Raw genomic sequence first — 21,746 nt, forward strand, 5'->3', positions numbered from 1 at the left:
GTAACTATTCCACATTACAGGCAGAATTTTGCAAAATATCAGTAATAAATGAGACAATGGCTTTTGAAACTGGGCTATGTTCTCAGTTGAATTCTAGGAGAAAGGCACTAATTTTTGTACATTCCCTTGAATAGATTACATCCATTTGGGAATAATTTTCATTATTTTAAGGTTTTAAGCAACAGTCTGTTAGGTGCAGCATGAGTTAATTGTAAAGGTGAACTGTGTTATTTCTGTCCATGAGCAGCACCAAAATAATAATAATAATAGTAATACAAGTTTCAAACCAATTTTGTTAAGGCTGCACAGACAAGATTTTGCATTTTAAAAAATGATTGGAATTATCAAAGGAGCAAAGGAGATTGAGAAATACTCAAGACAGAAGATTTCTTTCTGTAGAGGTACACAGTAATCTGTCTGTCTATCTACTTGTCATCTCAGTCAGCAGTAGAGATAGAGAGAGAGTTGCCTAAATTCTAGTGAAACAACAACCTCAACAACAACAAAAAAAAAACGTCTAAAAGAACATGTCAAAATCCACACAAAATGTAATTTAAGAGGACAAAAAGAGAAAATGTCTTCTTAAGGACAGCTGTTCATTCAATAGCAATTTATCACTGGCGGCAGGTGCTGCTGAACTGATTTTTTTTTACCTCTTCTGGAACAGCGCGAATGTTGGTGAAGCCCTTTCTAAAGACCACAAAGACTCGTCGAGCTCCACAGCGGAGAGCAGAGGTGGCGCAGTCAAACGCTGTGTCTCCTGCGCCCAGGACTATCACATTCCCATGCAGCTTTGGCAGCTGCAAACGGCAATTACACATGCCTGCAAAAAACACGCACCACAGAAAAAGACACAACAAATAACACAAATTGTAAGTAAAATTCAGTGCATAAAGACTTAACCAATATCAAATACCAGTTGACACTAACAGTTTGACCAGCGAATGCCACAAATTAAAACTCTTCAGGAGCAGTTATGTACTTTCTCCCAATAAGTGTAATACTGTTACAAGAGAACACATGAAAATAAAATTACTGTGAAAGGACGGCAACTGGTAGCCAGTATACAGTAATTCCACATTAACATTTTTTTTTCTCTCTCTCATTGGTACCTATTTTACTGGCCTTTGCAACCAAAGGAAGGAAATCCTTTGATGTGTAGAATCCCTGTTCTGTGGTCAAGCCTTCAAATATCTTGTCCCTGTTTGCTTGTGGAAGACCTGTGCAGCATGAAAAAAAAGAGAAAAATTGTGTGTGTGTTATGATTAGGGTTGCAAAATTCCGGGAATTTTCAAAGCTGGAAACTTTCCATGGGAATTAACGGGAATATATGGGAATTATCGGGAATTTATGGGAATAAACAGGGAATTTGCAAAATTGCAGGTTAGCCTATAACAGGGTACTTAAATGTAGTTGAAAAAAACATCTTGCAGCATAATTTTGGTTAAAACAACCAGATTTAATGCAATTTCAGTACACAGCACACTATATACTGCAGGGCTATTGAGGACACACCCCCTGCATGCACTGTGCATTGCCCCAGTCCATAACATGCACATTTGATCAAAAATACAGAAAAAACAGTAATATTGTGAAATATAACTACAATTCAAAATAATGGTTTTCTATTTTAATATACATTAAAATATAATTTATTTCTGTGATGCAAAGCTGAATTTTCAGCATCATTACTCCAGTCTTCAGTGTCACATGATCCTTCAGAAGTTATTCTAATATGATAATTTGATACTCAATTATCAATGTTGGAAACGTTGTGCTGCTTAATATTTTTTATAACCTGTGATACTTTTTTCAGGATTCTTTGATGAATAAAAATGTAAAGAACAGCATTTATTTAAAATAGAAATATTTTTATCAGTAATTTTTTCCTTTTTTTTGTGAAAGAAATTAACACTTTTATTCAGCAAGGATGTGTGAAATTGATTAAAAAAAAGTGATATTAAAGTGATATTGTTAGAAAAGATTTCTATTTTGAATAAATGCTGTTCTTTTTATCTTTTTATTCATCAATGAATCCTAAAAAAAAGTATTACAGGTTCCAAAAAAATATTAAGCAACTGTTTCCAACATTGACAGTAACTGAGTATCAAATCAGCATATTAGAATGATTTCTGAAGGATCACGTGACACTGAAATAAATAACACATAACAACTGCTGCAATAAAAATATTTATTTTACATATTTACTAAATTAGAATTAATTGAATGCGAAAAAGAAATCTCATGTTATAACCAAACAAAATTTATAATATATAAATATTATACATTTATATAAATTTCCCAAAATTTCCAATTAATTCCCATAAATTCCCGTAAATTCCCATCAATTCCCACAAAGACTCGTCGAGCTCCACAGCGGAGAGCAGAGGTGGCGCAGTCAAACGCTGTGTCTCCTGCGCCCAGGACTATCACATTCCCATGCAGCTTTGGCAGCTGCAAACGGCAATTACACATGCCTGCAAAAAACAGGATGTGTTTTTTTCCCATAATTCCCATAATTCCCATAAATTCCCGTAAATTCCCATCAATTCCCATAAATTTCCATCAATTCCCGTAAATTCTTGTTAAGTTTCCAAATTGGAATATTTCCAAAATTTCCCCGGTTAAGTACTTGTGGAAAGTTTCCGGAAATTTACCGGAAACTTTCCGCCCCTTTGCAACCCTAGTTATGATAAATACACCTGGAGGAAATGCGTTACTGAAACATTGGTAAGAATAAACTTTTAAGTGAGTGTATGGTTATATTCATCATTACAAAGTCTTTTGCACCCCCATTAGGCATGTGTTTGCTTTAACCCTTAAATGCATACCTCGGGTCTTTAGTGACCCAGGACTCATTCAGACAGAAAACGAAATAATAAGAAAAACATGAAATGGCTCAGCGATTTACTGCAGAGCAAGTACTGAACGCAATCAAATATGACTGTAACTGTTACTGGATGGATCTGGTGAAGTTGTTAGCTAGCGAAATATTGATTTTGAAGATGTTGAATATTTTATTCTTCTGTAATTGTTACTCTAATATCAGAGGAGTTTTATATTATCGCGACAGGTAGAGATCTTTCCGTGTTAGATATAGATCCGGGTCGATAAAGACCCGAATATGTAAGAATGATTAGCAAAACAGTCATGCATTTAAGGGTTAATGCTTCACATTATAACAACACTGGAAGCATTGTGCATTTTAAAATTCTGAAGTTGCATAAATGCATAAATGTCTAAAATTCGGTGGCCTAAATTGTCTATTCTAAACATGTCTAAATTTCATTTCTGCAGATAATTTGCTTTAAATTGAATTGATCATAATCTACCTAACTTCCCGTCACTTTTAACTCAACAAAATGAGTATTATCAGAATAAAAAATGCATGGTGGTCACTTGCTGTCTGTGATGTGTATGTTCTGTTTTGTTTTAATGGTCCCACTTTATATTAAGTGGCCTTAACTACTATGTACTTACATTTAAATTAATCATTTGATACAATGCACTTATTGTGTACATACATGTTTTTACATTGTAGTTATATTTTAAAAACACCTGCATGTAATTACATCTGTAATTAATTTCTGTAATTACATTTATAATTACACTGTTGACCCATCCTTTAACCCTTACCCCTACCCTTAAACCTACTCATACCACCAGCGCTTTCCCTATCCTTACCTGTATCCCACCTCAATAGCAGCAAAAGTGTTTTGCAATTCAATATGAACCCAATAAGTACATTGTACTTATTTTTTGATGTAAGTACATAGTAGTTAAGGCCACTTAATATAAAGTGGGACCGTTTTAATTTTCACTCTATTTGCTCAGTTCCCGGTTGTTTGTGTTCATAGTTAGTTTCCTTGGTTGCTAGATTACATGATTACTAGATTGCTTGATTACTACTCCTTGTGTATTTAAAGGGTTAGTTGCACCAAAAATGAAAATTCAGTCATTAATTACTAACCCTTTAAGCTCTCAGTTCATTCTATTCTGTATGTATTTACGTTTTCCCCTGCAATCTCCTGAGATTTTCGGTGCGGATTTAATAAAGTCTGTTTTCGTTTAATCCCTCGTCTTTATGCGCACTTCTACAGCCACTTTGTGACACTGTCAAGTTCAGTGCCAATTTAGCATTCCTAATAAATTAATAAGTTATATTATAATATATTATACAATAGGGATGCAACAATACAGTTAGCCCACGGTTCAATACATACCTCGGTTTTTTAACCACGGTTTTCGGTTCGGTTCGGTTCAGTTTGTTATTCTATGCTTAGGCAATAGGAACAGTAAGAGGTTAGTAGAAAAAGTAAAAACGATTTATTGCAATACTCCTTTATTTTATTTAAAAGCAAAGAAAAGTCCACTAGTTTCTAGTGTATTGTATAATATAAAATAATTTTTTATTTTAAAATTAACACTGACATCTCACAGCTGTTGGTAGCCCATGTACAAACTGTACAAACAAATTCTCCAAAGCTGTTTACCAAGCTTTCGATTAAATTTAATATTTGAAATCACCAATAAAATCTGACAACAACTGCCTCATTTTATTTATTTTTTTTTTCTCAAACGCTGGAATCATGACAAAAAATCTGTACTTTTCAGGCTGGATCAAGCTAATGCGCATGCGCAGACCTAAATGCGCGTCTCTTGTGCCTCATTTCGGAGACACTCGTCTGGCTGTTTCTATAGAAACCGGTGCTTCTAACGGCCGCTGCAGTGACGCGATGACTTTATCAGTCAGCGATTGGCTCTTATTTAGAAGGCGGGACTTATTCCACCATATTGCGCGTTTCACTTTCTCCCATTCAAAACAATACGAGTGACGCGTCTTGTGTTATTTTTGTTATTCGAACCGGAAGACACTCCCACTTTTGACGCAAGGCCTCATGGGGCGTAGGAAACTTGTGGATAGTCTTTGATTATACTCAACGGCAAAACCGAAATGTCTCCACACCACGGATTTGAAAGACGCCGGCGCTTCCTCGTACTGTAGCCTCACTTCCCCGCCGCTCGCCATGTTAAAGTGTGGAATGATGGTTCAGCGCCCCCTAACTTTAGAGCATAGTGATTGAATATTTACTCGCGGGGAGGAGTACTCGTAGACTTACAGGCACACACAAACAGTCAATTCGGAGAGAAATAAAACGCACATAAATTATTTAAACGTAAAACCGAAAAAAAACGCAATTCACAAGCGCGTATTGAACCGTGGATGTCGTACCGAACGGTTCAATATTATATTGAGAATTGTGGCATCCCTATTATACAAATGATATTAATTAATTCCATCCATCTTCCAAACTGTTTGTCCACTGTTGGGATGCTGGAGCCTATCCTAGCTTCTCAGTCCAGTCCATTACAGTAATAAATTATTATATTATATTATATTGATACTCTATTATATACATTATTATATTAGTACTCTTACATCCTATACAAAAACTGAACCACATATAAAATCTCTACTTGTCCATCAACTGTTACTTGTCAGGGTTTTGTTCAGTTTTCCTGTGTTTGGTGCATGTTTCCTTTGTTCTAGTTTTCCTGCCTGTGTTAATTATAGTGTTTGTTACCTTGGTTACTGATTCAGTTACACCTGTGGCTCATTTAATTAATTAGTTTGGTCTATTTAAGCCCTGTGTTTTGTTCTGTTCATGGTCCATTATTGTTGCGTTTTATGTGGTTGTTCTGTTCAGTGTCATGAATTTAGTTAAAATAAATGCTGAAAACTGCTGCATTTAGATCCACCCATGACATTACTTGTGCACCCTCAAAAAAAAAAAAAATAAAATAAAATAAAATAAATAGGTGCATGACGCCTTTAATATTCAAAGAGCATTTAGCATATTGTAGTAGGGCAAGCAACCCATGTTAAAACCTCAGCAAAGCAATGGTTTGTACGGTTTATGTCAACATTGTGACAAACATTAACGAGTGACAGTAACTATTGAGCATAATTACACTTCAGCAACTAAAAAAAAATTCAATGATCTAATAGAGTTTGTTTGGAATTATGTCCTCCTCAGACATGTTGCGTAAAATAATGAACTAGAGGAATGGCAGACGGCTTCCTTAAGAAATATGTCGATAAGACAAAGGGCAAACAGAAATGGATCTAAGGGATACTTAACCCCCTGTCATTTCAAATCTGTCTATTAAGCTGGCACGCACCCCAAGGATGTACTGTGTGATGGAGGCTATCAATCTCTATCTCATTATGCCCATCATCACGATTTGAGCGATGAACACCAAGGCCTCATGTGTGAAAGGAAGGAAAAGCCATTCTGTGCCTTGAAGCATCAGATGAAAACTTTGTACGGAAAAGAATCAAAGAACAGATTAACATGTACAAACTGCAGGAGGTAACTGTAAGTTCACAGATACTCTAGGTACAAACATAATGTTGCCTGTACTTCTCTGCTATCGTTATAGGCTATTTAAAGTCTGTTCTGAACAACGTCGGCGCTTTATATAAGGTAACATAAGGATAACGGTTAAAGTCACAAAGTTATGCAGCTTAGAGATGTCTAAAAATGTCTTTTTGCTAAGAACAGTTGTTTCGTATAGCACCATTTGACACTTCTCAGATAAAATCTATGCACAAATTAAATAGTCTGTATTACTATAACACATTAAGCAACTGCAAGCAGTAGCTGAAGAGAAATATTGTGATAAACAGACTGGTAATCGTTTTATAGCAGAGGTAAGTACAGAAGTATACGTGATTCTAGAAATGAAATCTTGCGGAGTACCCTGAAGATGTTTTGATCTATTCAAAAAATCTCATTAATCTCTATTCAAATCTGATAACACCTACATTAATGTTCACCAGCATTATTTGAGAATGATCCAAAGAACATCTTCAGTTGAAGAACATCTGACCATCTGTACAAAGTTTATAAAGTTCACACACAAACTTGGTTAGTTGGTTATTTGATTAGTGACCATGGAATTGAATGGAATGGTCCTGTCCCCCATGTACATTCTATGTACTTATTATAGTAATTACAATTACTGGGTAATAACTAGGTACTAACCCTGAACCTAACCTTAACCCATGTACAGTAGTTACCTTATGTTACCCAGTACTTTCTTAGGTAAGTGTACTGTAACTACACGTAAATGCACATACTGTAAAATAAAATGTTTGCTCAATTCAGTTTTCTCAATATAAAAGTCTTCGCTACTGAGTGACTCACTCATAAAGACAGCCTTTGCCGCCACTAATGGTGTAATAAGTCATGGCTGAAGGGGTCGCAGGCCCTCCGCTTCGCGTTGTGCCTAACAATGCCCTTCAGCCATGAACTATTCAAGATACAGCACTGGCCTGAAGTACCTTATTGCATTTATAAAACGGTTACCACAAAATACAAATATTAAAGTCAAATATATGTATCAATGCAATTTTCATGAAGTAAAATAACTAAAGGCCTTCCTTCCGCCGGAAAAAATAGTCCCTGACTGTGAACAGCAACAAAAGTTACATTACTACACTATTAGATGGCGGCAAAGACTGTCTTTATGAGTGTGTCACTTAGTAACGAAGACTTTTACATTGAAAAGACTGAATTGAGCAAACACTTTATTTTACAGTACGTGCACTTACGTGTACTAACAGTGTACTTACCTAAGAAAATACTGGGTAACATAAGGTAACTACTGTACATGGGTTAAGTTAGCGAAGACTTTTATATTGAGAGACTGAATTGTTGTGAACACGGAACAAGATGCAACTGACAAAAGAGCTGTCAGTTATGGAAAAACCCCTTAACTGTTAAAAGGACAAGATAATGCAGTCGACATTTAAACAGATTTTTAATTATGAACATAGGACTGACCTGAAGGAAAATGCTAAATCTGAATGCAGGCAATGAACTCACTCGCTCTATCTTTTTCACACAATACTCTTGTATATAATACAGTAAGCTTCAATGATCAATATAATTTGAGAACATACAGTTTACGTTGCTAAGAGTGGTTGCTAAAGGTGTTGTGTAGTGATACACAAAACCGTTGGGTGAAGCGGTCATAGCCGTGTTTTATCATGAATAAAACACAGCTATTGACCAATCAGAATCAAGGACAGGAACTAACAGTTTTATAAATATATATTTTCAACACCCCCAAACTTTGTTTATTTACAGGTTTAAATGGGATATTTCTGTGATTCAAAACTAATTTAAACCTGGAAATAAGTATAAAAAAAAAAAAAGTAAAATAAAAAAATTCTGTTCTGTTCTTTTTTTTAGATCTTCTAACTCTACTTACAGCATGATCAATGAAAAAAACCTTTTGAGTTTTCAAGTAACGATTACAAAGGTTTTTGGATTGTGCTGTTCTTGGATCAGTGCAAGCACCCCAGCGAGGACATAAATCGAAGTTTGTGTTGTAGTTTGAACTGGCAGTGACTAACAGCAACACTGAGAAGTAATATACTACAATAAAAAGTAACCAGCTCAATTTTTGGAGTAGCCTACTGCTATAAATGTAAAAGCACAACATATTGATATCCAATATACTATCTGCAGTTCAACTGTAGTTAAAAAGTAGTTCTTGGACCACATTCTTCAACAGCTTAAATGCCATATGCAGTAAAAGGATGCAAAGCAGTTAAAAAGACAGTTTTATCTTTCACAGACAGTGACTGCCTTAAATCCAGAGTTTTCCCCCAGGAGTCCCTGAAGGCACTCCAGGAAGTCCAAAGAGAATATACCTAAAAAATATAGCATTTGTACATGCACATGGCATTTCTAACTATTACTTTTTTTTTCTAGCTGTCAAACTAATTATCTTTTAAGCATTACGTAATGTTCTAATGTTAGTTGCAATTAAGTCTCTAAAAAAAGAGTTACTGAGAAAATCTGTCTTTTTATTTTGAGGGTCTCTGGGTTGGCTAACAGTCTCGATGAGGGGGTTCCTGAGTCTTTAAAGGTTAAAAACCCTCTGCAACATGTTTTCTAATCTAAGAAAATTATATTTATATATTATATTTATTAGGCAACTCTTACATTTCAGAAGCTTTTGTAAGAAACTCAACTAATATGACAATATGATATACAGTACACGCTGACCTTACTAAGACCTCCTCAGAGTCATATTCATTAGAAACGAACATCTAGACCAATCTGCCTACCCATATGGTCTAGTTTAGATGCTGTATTCATCTTTTTCACTGCTTCAGATAAACCCACATGACTGCTGCTAACCTTAAAGCATTCTGGGCTTAATTTCCTCCATTGTGAATGATTTTGTGATTGGTGTACACAGAAAACAATATTTTCAAGGCGACAGTCCAAAAATGTACATTTTGATGATTGCCATGTTGTATGCTCTCTGTCTCAGTAATGGCTATCACACAATAAAATGACTAAAAAAAAAGTGTGCGTGGAACATGTCGGTTATTTCTACAGGCCAAAAAGAGACATCCTTATCTGTGTTTTTCAACCATTTCTCTCTCTCAAAGGCAAAGGTACACATTTGCATGTCAATCACAGTAGAGGCTGACATTAGAGACAACATGAGAGAAGTGGTGAAAAAATATCACAGAGGCGCAAATGTAATCATTTCCTTTATGATTCCCAGCTTATTGCCGTTGCTTTATGAGAAAAAGAAATCCCATAGCAGTTCTGAGACTTGCCCGTCTCAATAACAATGAAGCTTAGCTACCAAAGAGTAGTGCTTATTCAAACATAATAAATGATACGTATTCCTTTTAATTATAAGGAGAAGAAAGAAGCACAAAGTACACAGTCACCCTCGAGGAATGTTTGAATTTCTCAAATCAAATCAATACACCAATGCACACAATATTTCCTTACTTTAATAAAAATAGAAGGCAAAATGACTCAACGGACACATTTCTTTCTGCATAAAGAAAACACAAATGCCACAAGCTGAGAAGCATTAAAAGATTAGTTAAAAAAAGTTGAAATTCTGTTTTCATTTACTCACCCTCATGTTGATTTTAAACCTATATGACCTGTTTTCTTCCGTGGAACATAAATGCAATATTTTCAGTACAATTACAGTGAATTTAGACTGGAGTTTTCAAAAATGACCATAAAAGTGGTCGACACAACTCATGCAACTCGATATTCCAAGCCTTCTTACATTTACGTTTACATTTAGTCATTTAGCAGATGCTTTTATCCAAAGCGACTTACAGTACAAATGAGAATAGTAGAATCAATCAAAACAACATGAGAACAACAGTACGTAAGTGCTGTGTGAAGTCACAGTTATGACAGTAATGTGCTCGTAGCAAGGAATTATTATTATTTTTCAAATACACAAATAGATGGAAGAATAGAAATCAAGGTAAGTGCTACTATTACTGGGTCAAGTGCTGACGAAAAAGATACGTCTTTAGCATATTTTTGAAAATGGCTAGAGACTCAGCTGCTCGGATAGAGCGTGGTAGGTCATTCCACCAGTTTCTGGAGGGCGCATAAGTCTGAAATAGTGAGTTAAGGTATAGCGGTGCAGAGCCAGCGGTCGTTTTGTAGGCAAACATGACTTCTTAAGTCATACAAAACATCTGTGAGATGAAAAGACTGCACTGAAAACCTGAACAGTACTACTAACATATAAAGATTGAGTACGCTGCAATTAAAGTCTGTTAATCATTGATGCAACTTAAAACAATTACATTTTCTGAACAAGGAGTTTAGTTTTATTTTTGTGCAGCTCGACATTTTTTAGTAAACCCTTATAATTAAATTATTATTTTTACGTTTACTGAGTGATATAAAGTGATGTCATCCACGTCGTTGCTCTAACCGATGTTATTAGAAGAATCCATTCAACATTACACTGAGTTGCAGCAGATTTCAAGTTCCCAGCATGCTTTGCATCACAATGTGTAAGGAGAATAAATCGTGAAATTGAGTCTTATTGTGTGTGTTTTTGCACAAGATTAAAACAGGTAAAGATTTGTTATTGTTTAATGTCTTTTTTTTGGTATTTAAAGGTGTTTCTGTGATGTTGAAGTTTTGTAGGGTTACCATCGTGGTGAAGAGTAGTGCCTGTGGTTAGGCCGAGAATTGGCTGCGAAACTTCAAGGTTATATAATGGATCTTGATTAACAGTTCATGCAAGTGATAGTCTTATTGGTTACATTACTGATGAGCTGTTAATAGTCTCTTTGGTTACATTACTGGTGTGGGTATTTGGAAAGGACACTAGTTCAAGACGAGCGTCTATGGTTAAAATGTATATAATTTTTTATTTTTTTTTAGAAAACAACAGAACGTTTCGCTAGATAAGACCCTTATTCCTCGTTTGGTATCGTTTAAAGCCCTTTGAAGCTGCACTGAAACTATAATTTTGACCTTAAACCGTTTGGGGCCAGAAAAATCCTGGAATGTTGAAAAAAATGTTGAGTATTCTGAACTTATCCGGCTTTACAGTGTGAAATTTAAGTCGTTATCTGCTGAGGACCTTCCCTTCCAGTGCAGCTTGATTTGTGAACTGGATAAACTGATTCAAAACTTACACATTTTGAATTACACACAGTCAAATCATACACTTTGGTCTGTTCCAATCACAGCTTCATATCTAGTCATATAATGAAGTACTTTTTTTTTTTTTTTTTTTTGGTATTTTTTGTTATTTTTATGGTGGCTTGGACATTCTTAAAGGGATAGTTCACCCAAAAATGAAAATGTGATGTTTATCTGCTTACCCCCAGGGCATCCAAGATGTAGGTGACTTTGTTTCTTCAGTAGAACACAAATTATGATTTTTAACTGCAACCGCTGCCGTCTGTCAGTCTTTTAATGCGAGTCAATGGTAACACAATTTATAAGAGTCAATAAACATGCACAGATAAATCCAAAGTAAACCCTGCAGCTCATGGCGGCACATTGATGTCCTAAGACACAAAGCAATCAGTTTGTGTGAGAAACCGAACAGTATTTATATCATTTTTTACCTTTAATACACCACTATGTCCAACTGCATTCAGCACTTGTTTAGTGAGGTCTGATCACACTCTGACAACGGCAGTGATGTCTCGCGCATATACTTCAATGAGTGCTAGACATCACTTCCGCTGTCAGAGCGCGATCAGACCTTACTAAACGAGTGCTGAATGAAGTTGGACATAGTGGTGTATTAGAGGTAAAAAATAATATAAATACTGTTCGTTTTCTCGCACAAACCGATCGTTTCGTGTCTTAGGACATCAATGTGTCGTCAAGAGCTGCGGGGTTTAATTTGGATTTGTCTATGCAAGTTTTATTTACTCTTATAAAAGAAGTTCCCATTCACTCCCATTATTTGACTGACAGACGGCAACGGTTGCAGTTAAAAATCATAATTTGTGTTCTGCTGAGGAAACAATATCACCTACATCTTGGATGCCCTGGGGGTAAGCAGATAAACATCACATTTTCATTTTTGGGTGAACTATCCCTTTAATGTTGCAATGTAATCAAAGTAGCGACAGATCATTTCTTACGTATTGTGAAACAGATAATTGAAAAGAAAAAAAATAGTGAAAAAAAATAGATCTTAATGCAAGCTTGCAGTAGAATTCACCGGAAGATCAAGTTGTCAAAATCACATTTTATTTATGAATCTGAGTGAATCTGAACATCTATAACAAATTTAGAAAATAGATTATTTTCCATTTAATGCCTACTTTAGCTTTTGTGTTGAAAAAGTAAATAAAAGAATTCTTATTTTTGGTCAACTGTTAAGCACCTCTCTCATTTTTTGATGATCTCTTTAAGGTTCAATATGGACATCAAGTCTGGACAGAAAAATGAATGTGTCATTTAACAAGGAGGGCAGATGTGTGTGTGTTCAAAGGGAAAGACACAGTGAAGGACACAGAACAGATGGGGAGACAGAGAGATAGACAGAACACAAGACATACAAGACAGACAGAAAAAAGAGACAATGAAACAGGGAGCATTGCACAGACAAGCCAGTTAGATATCAAGGGAAAGGAGGACAGGGGTTATGTGTGTCCCTTGAGGGGGAAAAAATAAGTTTAACTTCCCTGAGTGGCCTGCATTGGAGGAGATTACTGATTTTTATGCAGTGACTAATAAGTTTATCAATACAGGATGTCAGCAAGCATATGACAAACGGATGCATAGTTTTGTTAAAATAGGAAAAGGCACACACAAAAGAGGCTCGAGTAACTCTAGAGAGGGACTGACCAATGCCAACGAAGATCACGTGGAAGCCCTCCTCCTTCAGCGAGGTCAGAGTCATCCCGTTCTGCCCCAGCCCCCTTTCAAGAACAACCTGTCGGGGGGAAAAAAAACACTGCATCTGTCTCGACTGTCTCCATCTGTCTGTATTATTCACATAAAGAGGATGTTAGCGTCAATTATTCTACACTGCTGTGAATTCCAGGACATAATTACATCAATCATCCTGCAACCTTTGTGACGGCAGTATACAGACGAATATAGTTATGATACATTAGTGCAAACAGAGTGATTCTATGTTCACATGTGCCGCTATGTGTTGGGGTACAAATGACAAATAGACCCGTGGTTCACAAGCGGTGGGTCGCAAGTCTATTCTTAAAGGGTCACAGATTGCAGAGGAAAATAATACTAAATGCAAAAATTAAAACGTAGCTAACAATATAATCGTGTACAGTTAGAAAAGCAAAATATATAGGTTTATCAAACCAGACATAACACTTCCCTATATTTTGTTGTTGACACTTAATGCTGTGCGTCCAATCAGATTGTACAGAACATGTGCAGCAAATTCAAAGTCATTTGGTAGAAGCCAATAAATTAAGACAGATGCCAAAATGCACAGCTTATATGACATTAATCAAAAACCAAGTACAATATGCAAGGTAATGGAAAAGGAATACTATACACTGAATATTTCATACTAATAAGCCAATAGTTTTATGTGCCAAAATAAAAAATAAATGAGTAAAAAACAAAATGTATTGTTTTAAGTGCTACAAGTGAGTAGCACATTTAAATATCCAATATTGGCAGAAATACACAATAAATAAATAAATAAATAAAAGTTTGGGGTTGGTAATGTTTTTGAAAGAAGTCTCTTATTCTCACCAAGGCTGCGTTTATTTGATCAAAAAATACAGTAATAACAGTAATACTGTGAAGTATTATTAGTTTAAAATGTTAAAACTGTTTTGCTACTTAATATTTTGGCTTAAAACTGTGATATATTTTTTGTCCTGATTCTTTAATGAATAAAAAGTTCAGAACAGAATTTATCTGAAACAAAAATAGCATGAAGCATTGCCTTTACTGTCACTTTTAATCAACTGAATGCATCTTTCCTGAATAAAAGTATTCATTTCTTTGAGAGAAAAAAAAATCTTACTGACCCCAAACTTTTGAACAGTAGTGTATATCCAATATCAGATGCAATTAATGGTAATATTAGTACATTTCAGTGTTCTATTGTAAAGATGACTTGGGGGTTGTAAACTTGGGGACATTTGTTTCGTAGTATGTAATTATAAGTCTGTTTAGGGACAAGGGAACTGAAGAATTTTAATGTTTGTATATGGTGGAATATAGTGGAGTCCTCATTTCCAGCATTTGTTTTCTCAATTAAAACCACTGAAGCAATGAAGATAAAATTACTTTGCTGAAAATGAATAAAAAGTGTTGGTATAAAGGTCAGCTCATGGGAGTCAGTGTACCCCTTACCTCACCTTAACCAACCTTCATTGAGTTTGAAACCCTTTCCCTCACCCCCCTCTCTCTCCAGCTCTCTCAAGACTAAAATCAAATTAATCATGGTCAGGTGATCTGGATGAGGACTATCGATTGGCATTTCTCACCATCACATCTCTCAGGCAATGGACAGATGGATGTCTTTGCCACTTGCCTCACTAATGTGGCTTTTAATTGTGTTTTGTTAGCTTGCTTTTTTCCCTGCACGGTTATTAATGTCAGTGACATTTGGCTGTTGATGGGTTGGAAGGATCTGACATCCTCCCATGTCTTTCTCACTGGTACCTTTACACCAAGATCCTTCATCAGATCAATCTCAAACTGCACCACCTCGTAGGGCAAACGGAACTGAGGAATTTCAGCAGTGCTGCAAACAAAAACAGGGAGACACACAAAACAACTTTTAATATTGTTTCTTTGTGGCATTATATTGATTTGTCACTAAGGATGCTCTGATTGATCAGTCTACTAAGCTTTGTTCAACTTTGTCGCATCGGCAGCAGTCTTTCTTGATCATGTTTGTGCCAACTCTCATTGAAAATGAATAATGTCCAGTTGCTTTGACGCTGTGCAAATTGATGTCCGCCTGAACACACCATGATGCATGTGAGAGGTATGGCGAATATGACAAGCTCGGCGGCATCTCAGTCTCTATCAGACGTGAGTAAAATAATAATAACGGGGATTACAAGATGGTGTATAATTCAGACTTCTTCAGTAAATAACCTTTGGGGCAAACGGCACCTGTTCAAACTACACACGAGATCTCTTTGCACTCAAGTGTGTGTTCCCCTCATTAAAGGTCCAGGAGGAACATACCAACACACACACAAAAAAGAAAAGAGTTTATATATATATATATATATATATATATAATAACAAAGTATTATATTTAAATATACACTAATGTAAAAATGTTGGGGTCGGTATTTTTTATGTTTTTGAAAGAAGACAAAGATCAAAGAGTCAACTCATTCCCTCATTGAACCATTTGTGAGCCATAGAGTTGGACCTGGGAACTAAAATGGCCGATCGAAGACGGCCCCTCAATGTCTGCTTAATTACAAATGCATTTGATTGTAGTAACATAGCATAAGATCAAAGAGACCCTCTTTGGCTGTGTTGACTTTAAGAAAACAGATGGATCAGCAAACACCAGGACACAAGGTGTAAATTCACTGTTATCAGGAAACTCGGAACTGCGACACATCTCGAGGTGAAGATCACAGCAGGGCACCATGGGAATCGCCCACAAGAAACTTTCCCTCTGCCCAGCTTTGCATTTCAAAAGACATTCCAAAGTTTCAGAGACAACAGAGACAATTTAGGAAATACTGCCAGAGATATGAACTTATCACCAAAAAGCAGTCTCTAACATATCATATGTATTAAACATGTTTTATTTTGTTCATGGAACCTATGTAATTCTTTCTGTGTGTTTTAAATATTGATTACTGGTAAATTTGAAGAAAATCTACCTCTTTTACAGAAAGTGTGTACTATTTGGTATGGTTGTGATGGATGAATGCTTTCCAGTATTTTGATGCAAAATTGATTTATGTAAGATGCATGACTTTTGAAGTTTGAGAACAAAGGACTGTAAGGACATTATGCTAATTGCATACAAGAACAGGAGAACTGGGTGTAGGACCCGCCCAAAACAGAACCAGATTGGCTAAAACAATCGAAAAGGTGGAACCAACAAACCGTTCAAAACTCAATACCGCGCATTGTGAAATTGCTTTTGCTTTGGCTTTTGCTTGTACTTCGTCTTGGCCTTCGCTGAGGCGGCGGACTGAACATCATCCTGCCTGCAAGCCAAACCACTTCAAGACTCACTCAAACCCCTGCAAGAACCTTCGTTGAACTTCGCAGCCGAGGACTCGCCAAAAGTCCTTTGTTTTCAGCAACTCCTTGAGATGCAGAGAGACACTCACGCAGCAACGCTTAAACCCTGCGGCTATTCGACGAAGACTCCATTTTCTGCAAAGCCAACTATTTCCCCACGGACGTCGTCCTTCAGAACTCTTGACCGAGCCATGCCGCTTCCTTCAACTCCGTCATGAAGGGAACACGCTTAAAGGAGCAGCCCAAGCAAGTAACACAGGTCTCCTAATTTTGCTGAGCTGGTGCAATTTTATTAAGCAAATGAAACTATTGTTGAATTGCTAGTGTATTAATTCTCTCAGGTTACGGTCAGAGAAACTTGTTAAAAGCTAAACAGTTGGGGAATCCATTCACCTCCAAACAATACCCTCACCATTTCCCTGTAACTGAATGAATGTGTGTGTGTGTGTGTGTGTGTGTGTGTGAGTATATGTTTTTCGTTAGATTAAGTGTGTTTCGTTAGTTTGTGTGTAGTAGATTAAGTTCAATAAAGTCTTGTTTGATTTTCCATACATACGAGTGTCTTGTGCTGTGCTTACCAAATTGCTGCTTTAAACAAAGATCATGCTACCTCGCTCATAATCATAATTAATGATCATAACAAAATATTATTTCAGTGGCCACGGGATAATATTTTGTCCAGAATTGGTAAAATACTTTAAGCTCAATTTCTCGGTGGACGGATAATTGATAAAGTATTAAAATATTGATTCTGAATCATTTACGGTTAATCTGGTTCTTCTTAGTGTAATTTAATTACACTTTTGACTAATTATTTGGGTTGATTTCCTACATTTCAAACTGAAAATTATTCCTGAGATGGTAAAGCTGAATTTTTTGCATCATTACTCCAGTTTTCAGTGTCACATGATCCTGCTGATTTTGTGCTCAAGAAACATTTATTATTATTATCAATGTTGAAAAAAGTTGTGCTGCTTAATATGTTTGTAGAAACTATGATATTTTTTCAGGATGTTCAAAAGAACAGCATTTATTTGAAATTAAAAAGAAATGTAGCAAATGGAAAAGTTCATTTTCGAATCTGAGTCTGACAAGACGCTATTGGGAATGCCTCCAGCGTGACCGGTGTCTGAAGCACATGTCTAAACACGACAGTTTCATTGGCCGGCAACAGCCTATGACATCACTACAATCTGCTGCCACAAATGCATCGCTAGGGGGGCCTTCAGCTCCCTCGAGAGCCGAAAACACTCATGCAAACACTGACTATTATCCCTTAGGTGAGAATCAAAGAAGAACAAAGCTTCTTACCAGTCTCTTTTAGTAGACTCTCAAATGTATCAAATGAGTACATTCAGCTTGCTCGAGGAGCCAAACACGCTCCATCCGTGGTGTTTCTGTCTTACATGCACATACAAACAAATTCTCCTGAAGACAAAGAAGTGGATGACGCCGGCCAATGCAATTGTTGTGTTTAGACACATGCTTCATACACCGGTCACTCTGGAGGTGTTCCCCATAGTGTCTTGTCAGACCCAGTGTCTTGTTCCCCTTCTTAGGGAACCATGGTTACATTTGTAACCTGAGATGTTTTACTGTCACTTGATCAACTGAATGTGTTCTTGCTGAAAAAATATAATAATATATATATGTATAATAATAAATAATAATATAATAATATTTTCTTTTAAATCTTTCTGACCATAAACTTTTGAAATACAAGATGAATAAAACTGAATAATAATAACAAATGAATTTTAAATAAAATTAATTATATACAAAACTATCACATTTAATTACATCTGTGTTGTATACAACTGGTTTGCCTATCCTTAATATATTATAAATAATATAAATAATATCCTAATAGAAGTAACATACTAGTTATCCAAATAATCCTACAAAATGTTTCCAATTATTCATAATATTTTGTAAATCTACTTTTTTTTAAAGCCGTATTAAAGTGAATATTTTGAGCTTGTTTGATTGACAGTTAAACAACCTACTGTATTTTTGTCAACAAAAACTAGACAGCTCTGTCTACTTACAAGATGACTATGACAGGACATTATGTTTTTTTCTGCATGACTGCAGTTCTCCACCAGCTAAGACCAGCATGGTCTTTTCAGACTGTAGTTAAAAGGATCTGTAACTTCATATTTGTAGTAGTGACTCATAACCTTTAGTTTAGCAGAAGAAAAATTCAGAAACATTTACTCTACCTGAGGCCACCAATGTATTTCTGTTTCTCGAAGATGGTGATGTTGTCATAGCCTAGACGAGCAAGGAAGGAGGCACAGCTGATGCTGGCAGGGCCGCAGCCAATGAGAGCAATCCTTGTGTGGTAGCTCTCTGGCATTTCCTTTGCCGGGGGAAGCTCTGGATTCCTGATCTGAGGGATGCCCATCTTGCTGAACACCTGAGGAGAGCACAGGAAACTCCTGAAACAAACCTCGCCTTCATTCTGGCTCTTACTCCTACTGGGGCAAAATACACATTTACACATAAATCCTATTTCCTCAGCTCTGTAACCTCAGGAATATTTATAAGGAATCAGTCTGCAAATTACAGTTCAAAGTTGATCTCTCTAGAGCTTTTTACAGTAAAAGCACAGATCCGCTCGAGCCTAATGAAACAACATTACGCCGTGATTACCTTATTCCCTTTCCTCTCTTATTTAGCTCCAGAAAGCCTTTCAGGCCCAGTTTGCATCATCTCATTTCAACTGACTGTTTACCAGAAGCAGCCCTGGGCATATAATGTGATTTACTGTATGTGATGTACTGTACAGTTCCTGCTTTACACTAATGCAGGCGCTGGTCTGTGTATGTTGGCGAGCTCATACTGAGGAGAGGAGAGGAGACGAGGGAAGGCGAGCAGTCGCTGATGGCCCAGTCTTGGGCTTATCTAATCAACAGGCTGATAAACAACCCTGGCCTTTCACATTTGAGAAGAGAGGAGCTGTCATCTCTACGGTGAGAGGTGACAGGGGAGCAGCTGACGGGATGGTTCCGTTGGCCTTCTCCTGCAGGACTCTCTGGACCTCTCATGGATGTTTTTTTTCTTTTTTTTTTTTTCAAAGAGGGGGGGATGTGAAAATGGAGGGATTTTTGCTGAGGTCAGCTGAAGAAAAGTAAGACTGGGTCATCCTACAGAAATGCTGCCATATGGTTATACAGGCATTTTTCAGGACACATTTGAAAAAAAAGTATATATATAGTACATTTCTTTCAGTATGCAAATAAAAAATATATACAAATTATTTATTTATTAAAAAATGCTTAATTGGCCTGTCTTTTTCTTGCTGTATTAGTAAATGAAGACTTCAGATGCAAAAGCCTCCAAGTTTATGTTCAGTAATTTCACTTTAATGGCAATGAAAATGACCTATTAATTGCCAATAAAGTGAAATTACTGAACCTAAACATATGAGTTTGATAAAAAAAATTTTAGAAGGAAATTTTAGATGGCACTTAGAGGCTTTGCATCTGAGGTCTTCAAATATATATCCACATTTTAACAAAAACACAATATCAGACTTGAAGTTGTATAATGTGTGATGCATTAACCCCGGTATTGTCATATTTTCCCTACCAAAATAATAAACTATTCCAAAACTAATAAATAATATAAACACTAGTATAAGCAACCATTTGGGGTCAATACATTTTTATTTATTTATTTATTTTAGTAATACTTTTATTCAGCAAGGATGCATTAAATTGATAAAAAAGTGACAGTAAAGACATTTCTAATGTTACAAATAAATACTATTTCAAATAAATGCTGTTAATTTGAACTTTCATTTTCAATTTTCACTTTAATTTGAAAGTTTCATGATTTCCACAAAAATATTAAGCAGCACAAATGTTTTTAACATTTATAATAATTAATAAGAAATTTTACTTGAGCAGCAAACAATGATTTCAGAAGGATCATGTGATACTAAAGACTGGAGTAATGGCTGCTGAAATTAATTCCCCTGAATAAATTACACTTTAAAATATACTAACATATAAAACTGTTTGTAAATGTTCATGATATTTAACAATATTACTGTTTTACTATATTTTTGATCATATAAATGCTGCCTTAGTGAGCATTAGTGACTTCTTTCAAAAACAATAAATAAAAAAAATCATAGCAAATGACAATAAATACAATAAATATTTTATAAATATAGGCGACATATAATTCTAAAGTCCTTGTGTTCTACTTTTCCTCAAAAAGATGAAGAACTAAAGAAAAAACAAGAGAGCAAAGGCTAACTCTTTCTCCCTGAGCTTGTTCTTGATTTTCACCTTTGAAAAAAAGTCCATTCCATCAGAGAAAAAGACTTTCCCACTGACTTTTCTCAGAGGAACGTCTCGGTTACAAAGGTAACCCTCGTTCCCTGAAGGAGGGAACGGAGACGTACGTCGGACAGACCGACGAATAGGAATCTCGCTAGAGAGGCCAATCTACTTCGAGTGTAACTAAAACGAGCCAATGCACATTGGCATGCAATCATATGCATCAGCTGCTCGCCTCGCAGCGCGGGTATATAATGAGCAGCAGGTGCGTTGCATCTTCAGGTTTTCGCTGAGGAGCCGAACCGGATAGGCGGCAGCATCAGCGGGGTACAGCGACTGTGGCGACGGGACGTACGTCTCCGTTCCCTCCTTCAGGGAACGAGGGTTACCTTTGTAACCGAGACGTTCCCATTCAGTCGGTCACGTTCGACGTACGTCGGACAGACCGACGAATAGGAATCCCTACCAAAGCGCCACAGGAGCTGCCCCCTTCCAGCGCTCTGTTGTAAGCCACCTGAACCCCCTTGCCTGAGGATGGTGGGACAGGGCTAACACACAGAGAGGGTCGATCACTGCTGTTCCCCAAAACCCATTCAGTGAGACTATTGGATAACGCTGGGAAGCGTACCCTTTCGCTGGGAAAGGAACGCTGCGGAAGCCACATCCTTCCCCGAAGGAGTTATGTGGAGAAGTACATATGGACTAACCCTGTAGGGCTGTGCTACATATGGAAGAGCTGGGGTGACTCCAACCCGATGAAGGGTAGGTTCTCCCAGAGGGAAAGACACGGGCTTCGTTTAGGAGCAACCGTGGAACCAACCATATGGGATCCCCGTAGGGTCACACATATGGAACCCAGCCTAAACCCGGTTCTCAAGGATACAACGGAATATAGGCCTGGCGC

General features: G+C 36.6%; 1 protein-coding gene across 3 annotated transcripts in view; it reads right to left on the minus strand.

Annotated features, from left to right (window-relative positions):
- dpydb (dihydropyrimidine dehydrogenase b) overlaps nucleotides 1-21,746 on the minus strand; it is a 159,155-nt gene that overhangs the window by 93,202 nt on the left and 44,207 nt on the right. For all 3 annotated transcript variants that reach the window (XM_048162299.1, XM_048162300.1, XM_048162301.1), the window contains exons 6-10: nucleotides 18,773-18,969; nucleotides 14,988-15,069; nucleotides 13,182-13,269; nucleotides 1,113-1,220; nucleotides 654-823 (exon numbers count right to left, since the gene is read on the minus strand). In XM_048162299.1, the coding sequence (XP_048018256.1) occupies nucleotides 654-823; nucleotides 1,113-1,220; nucleotides 13,182-13,269; nucleotides 14,988-15,069; nucleotides 18,773-18,969 (645 nt within the window). The remainder of the gene's footprint in view (nucleotides 1-653; nucleotides 824-1,112; nucleotides 1,221-13,181; nucleotides 13,270-14,987; nucleotides 15,070-18,772; nucleotides 18,970-21,746) is intronic.

The sequence above is a fragment of the Megalobrama amblycephala genome, linkage group LG17, assembly GCF_018812025.1.
Source record: "Megalobrama amblycephala isolate DHTTF-2021 linkage group LG17, ASM1881202v1, whole genome shotgun sequence".
NCBI lineage: Eukaryota > Metazoa > Chordata > Actinopteri > Cypriniformes > Xenocyprididae > Megalobrama > Megalobrama amblycephala.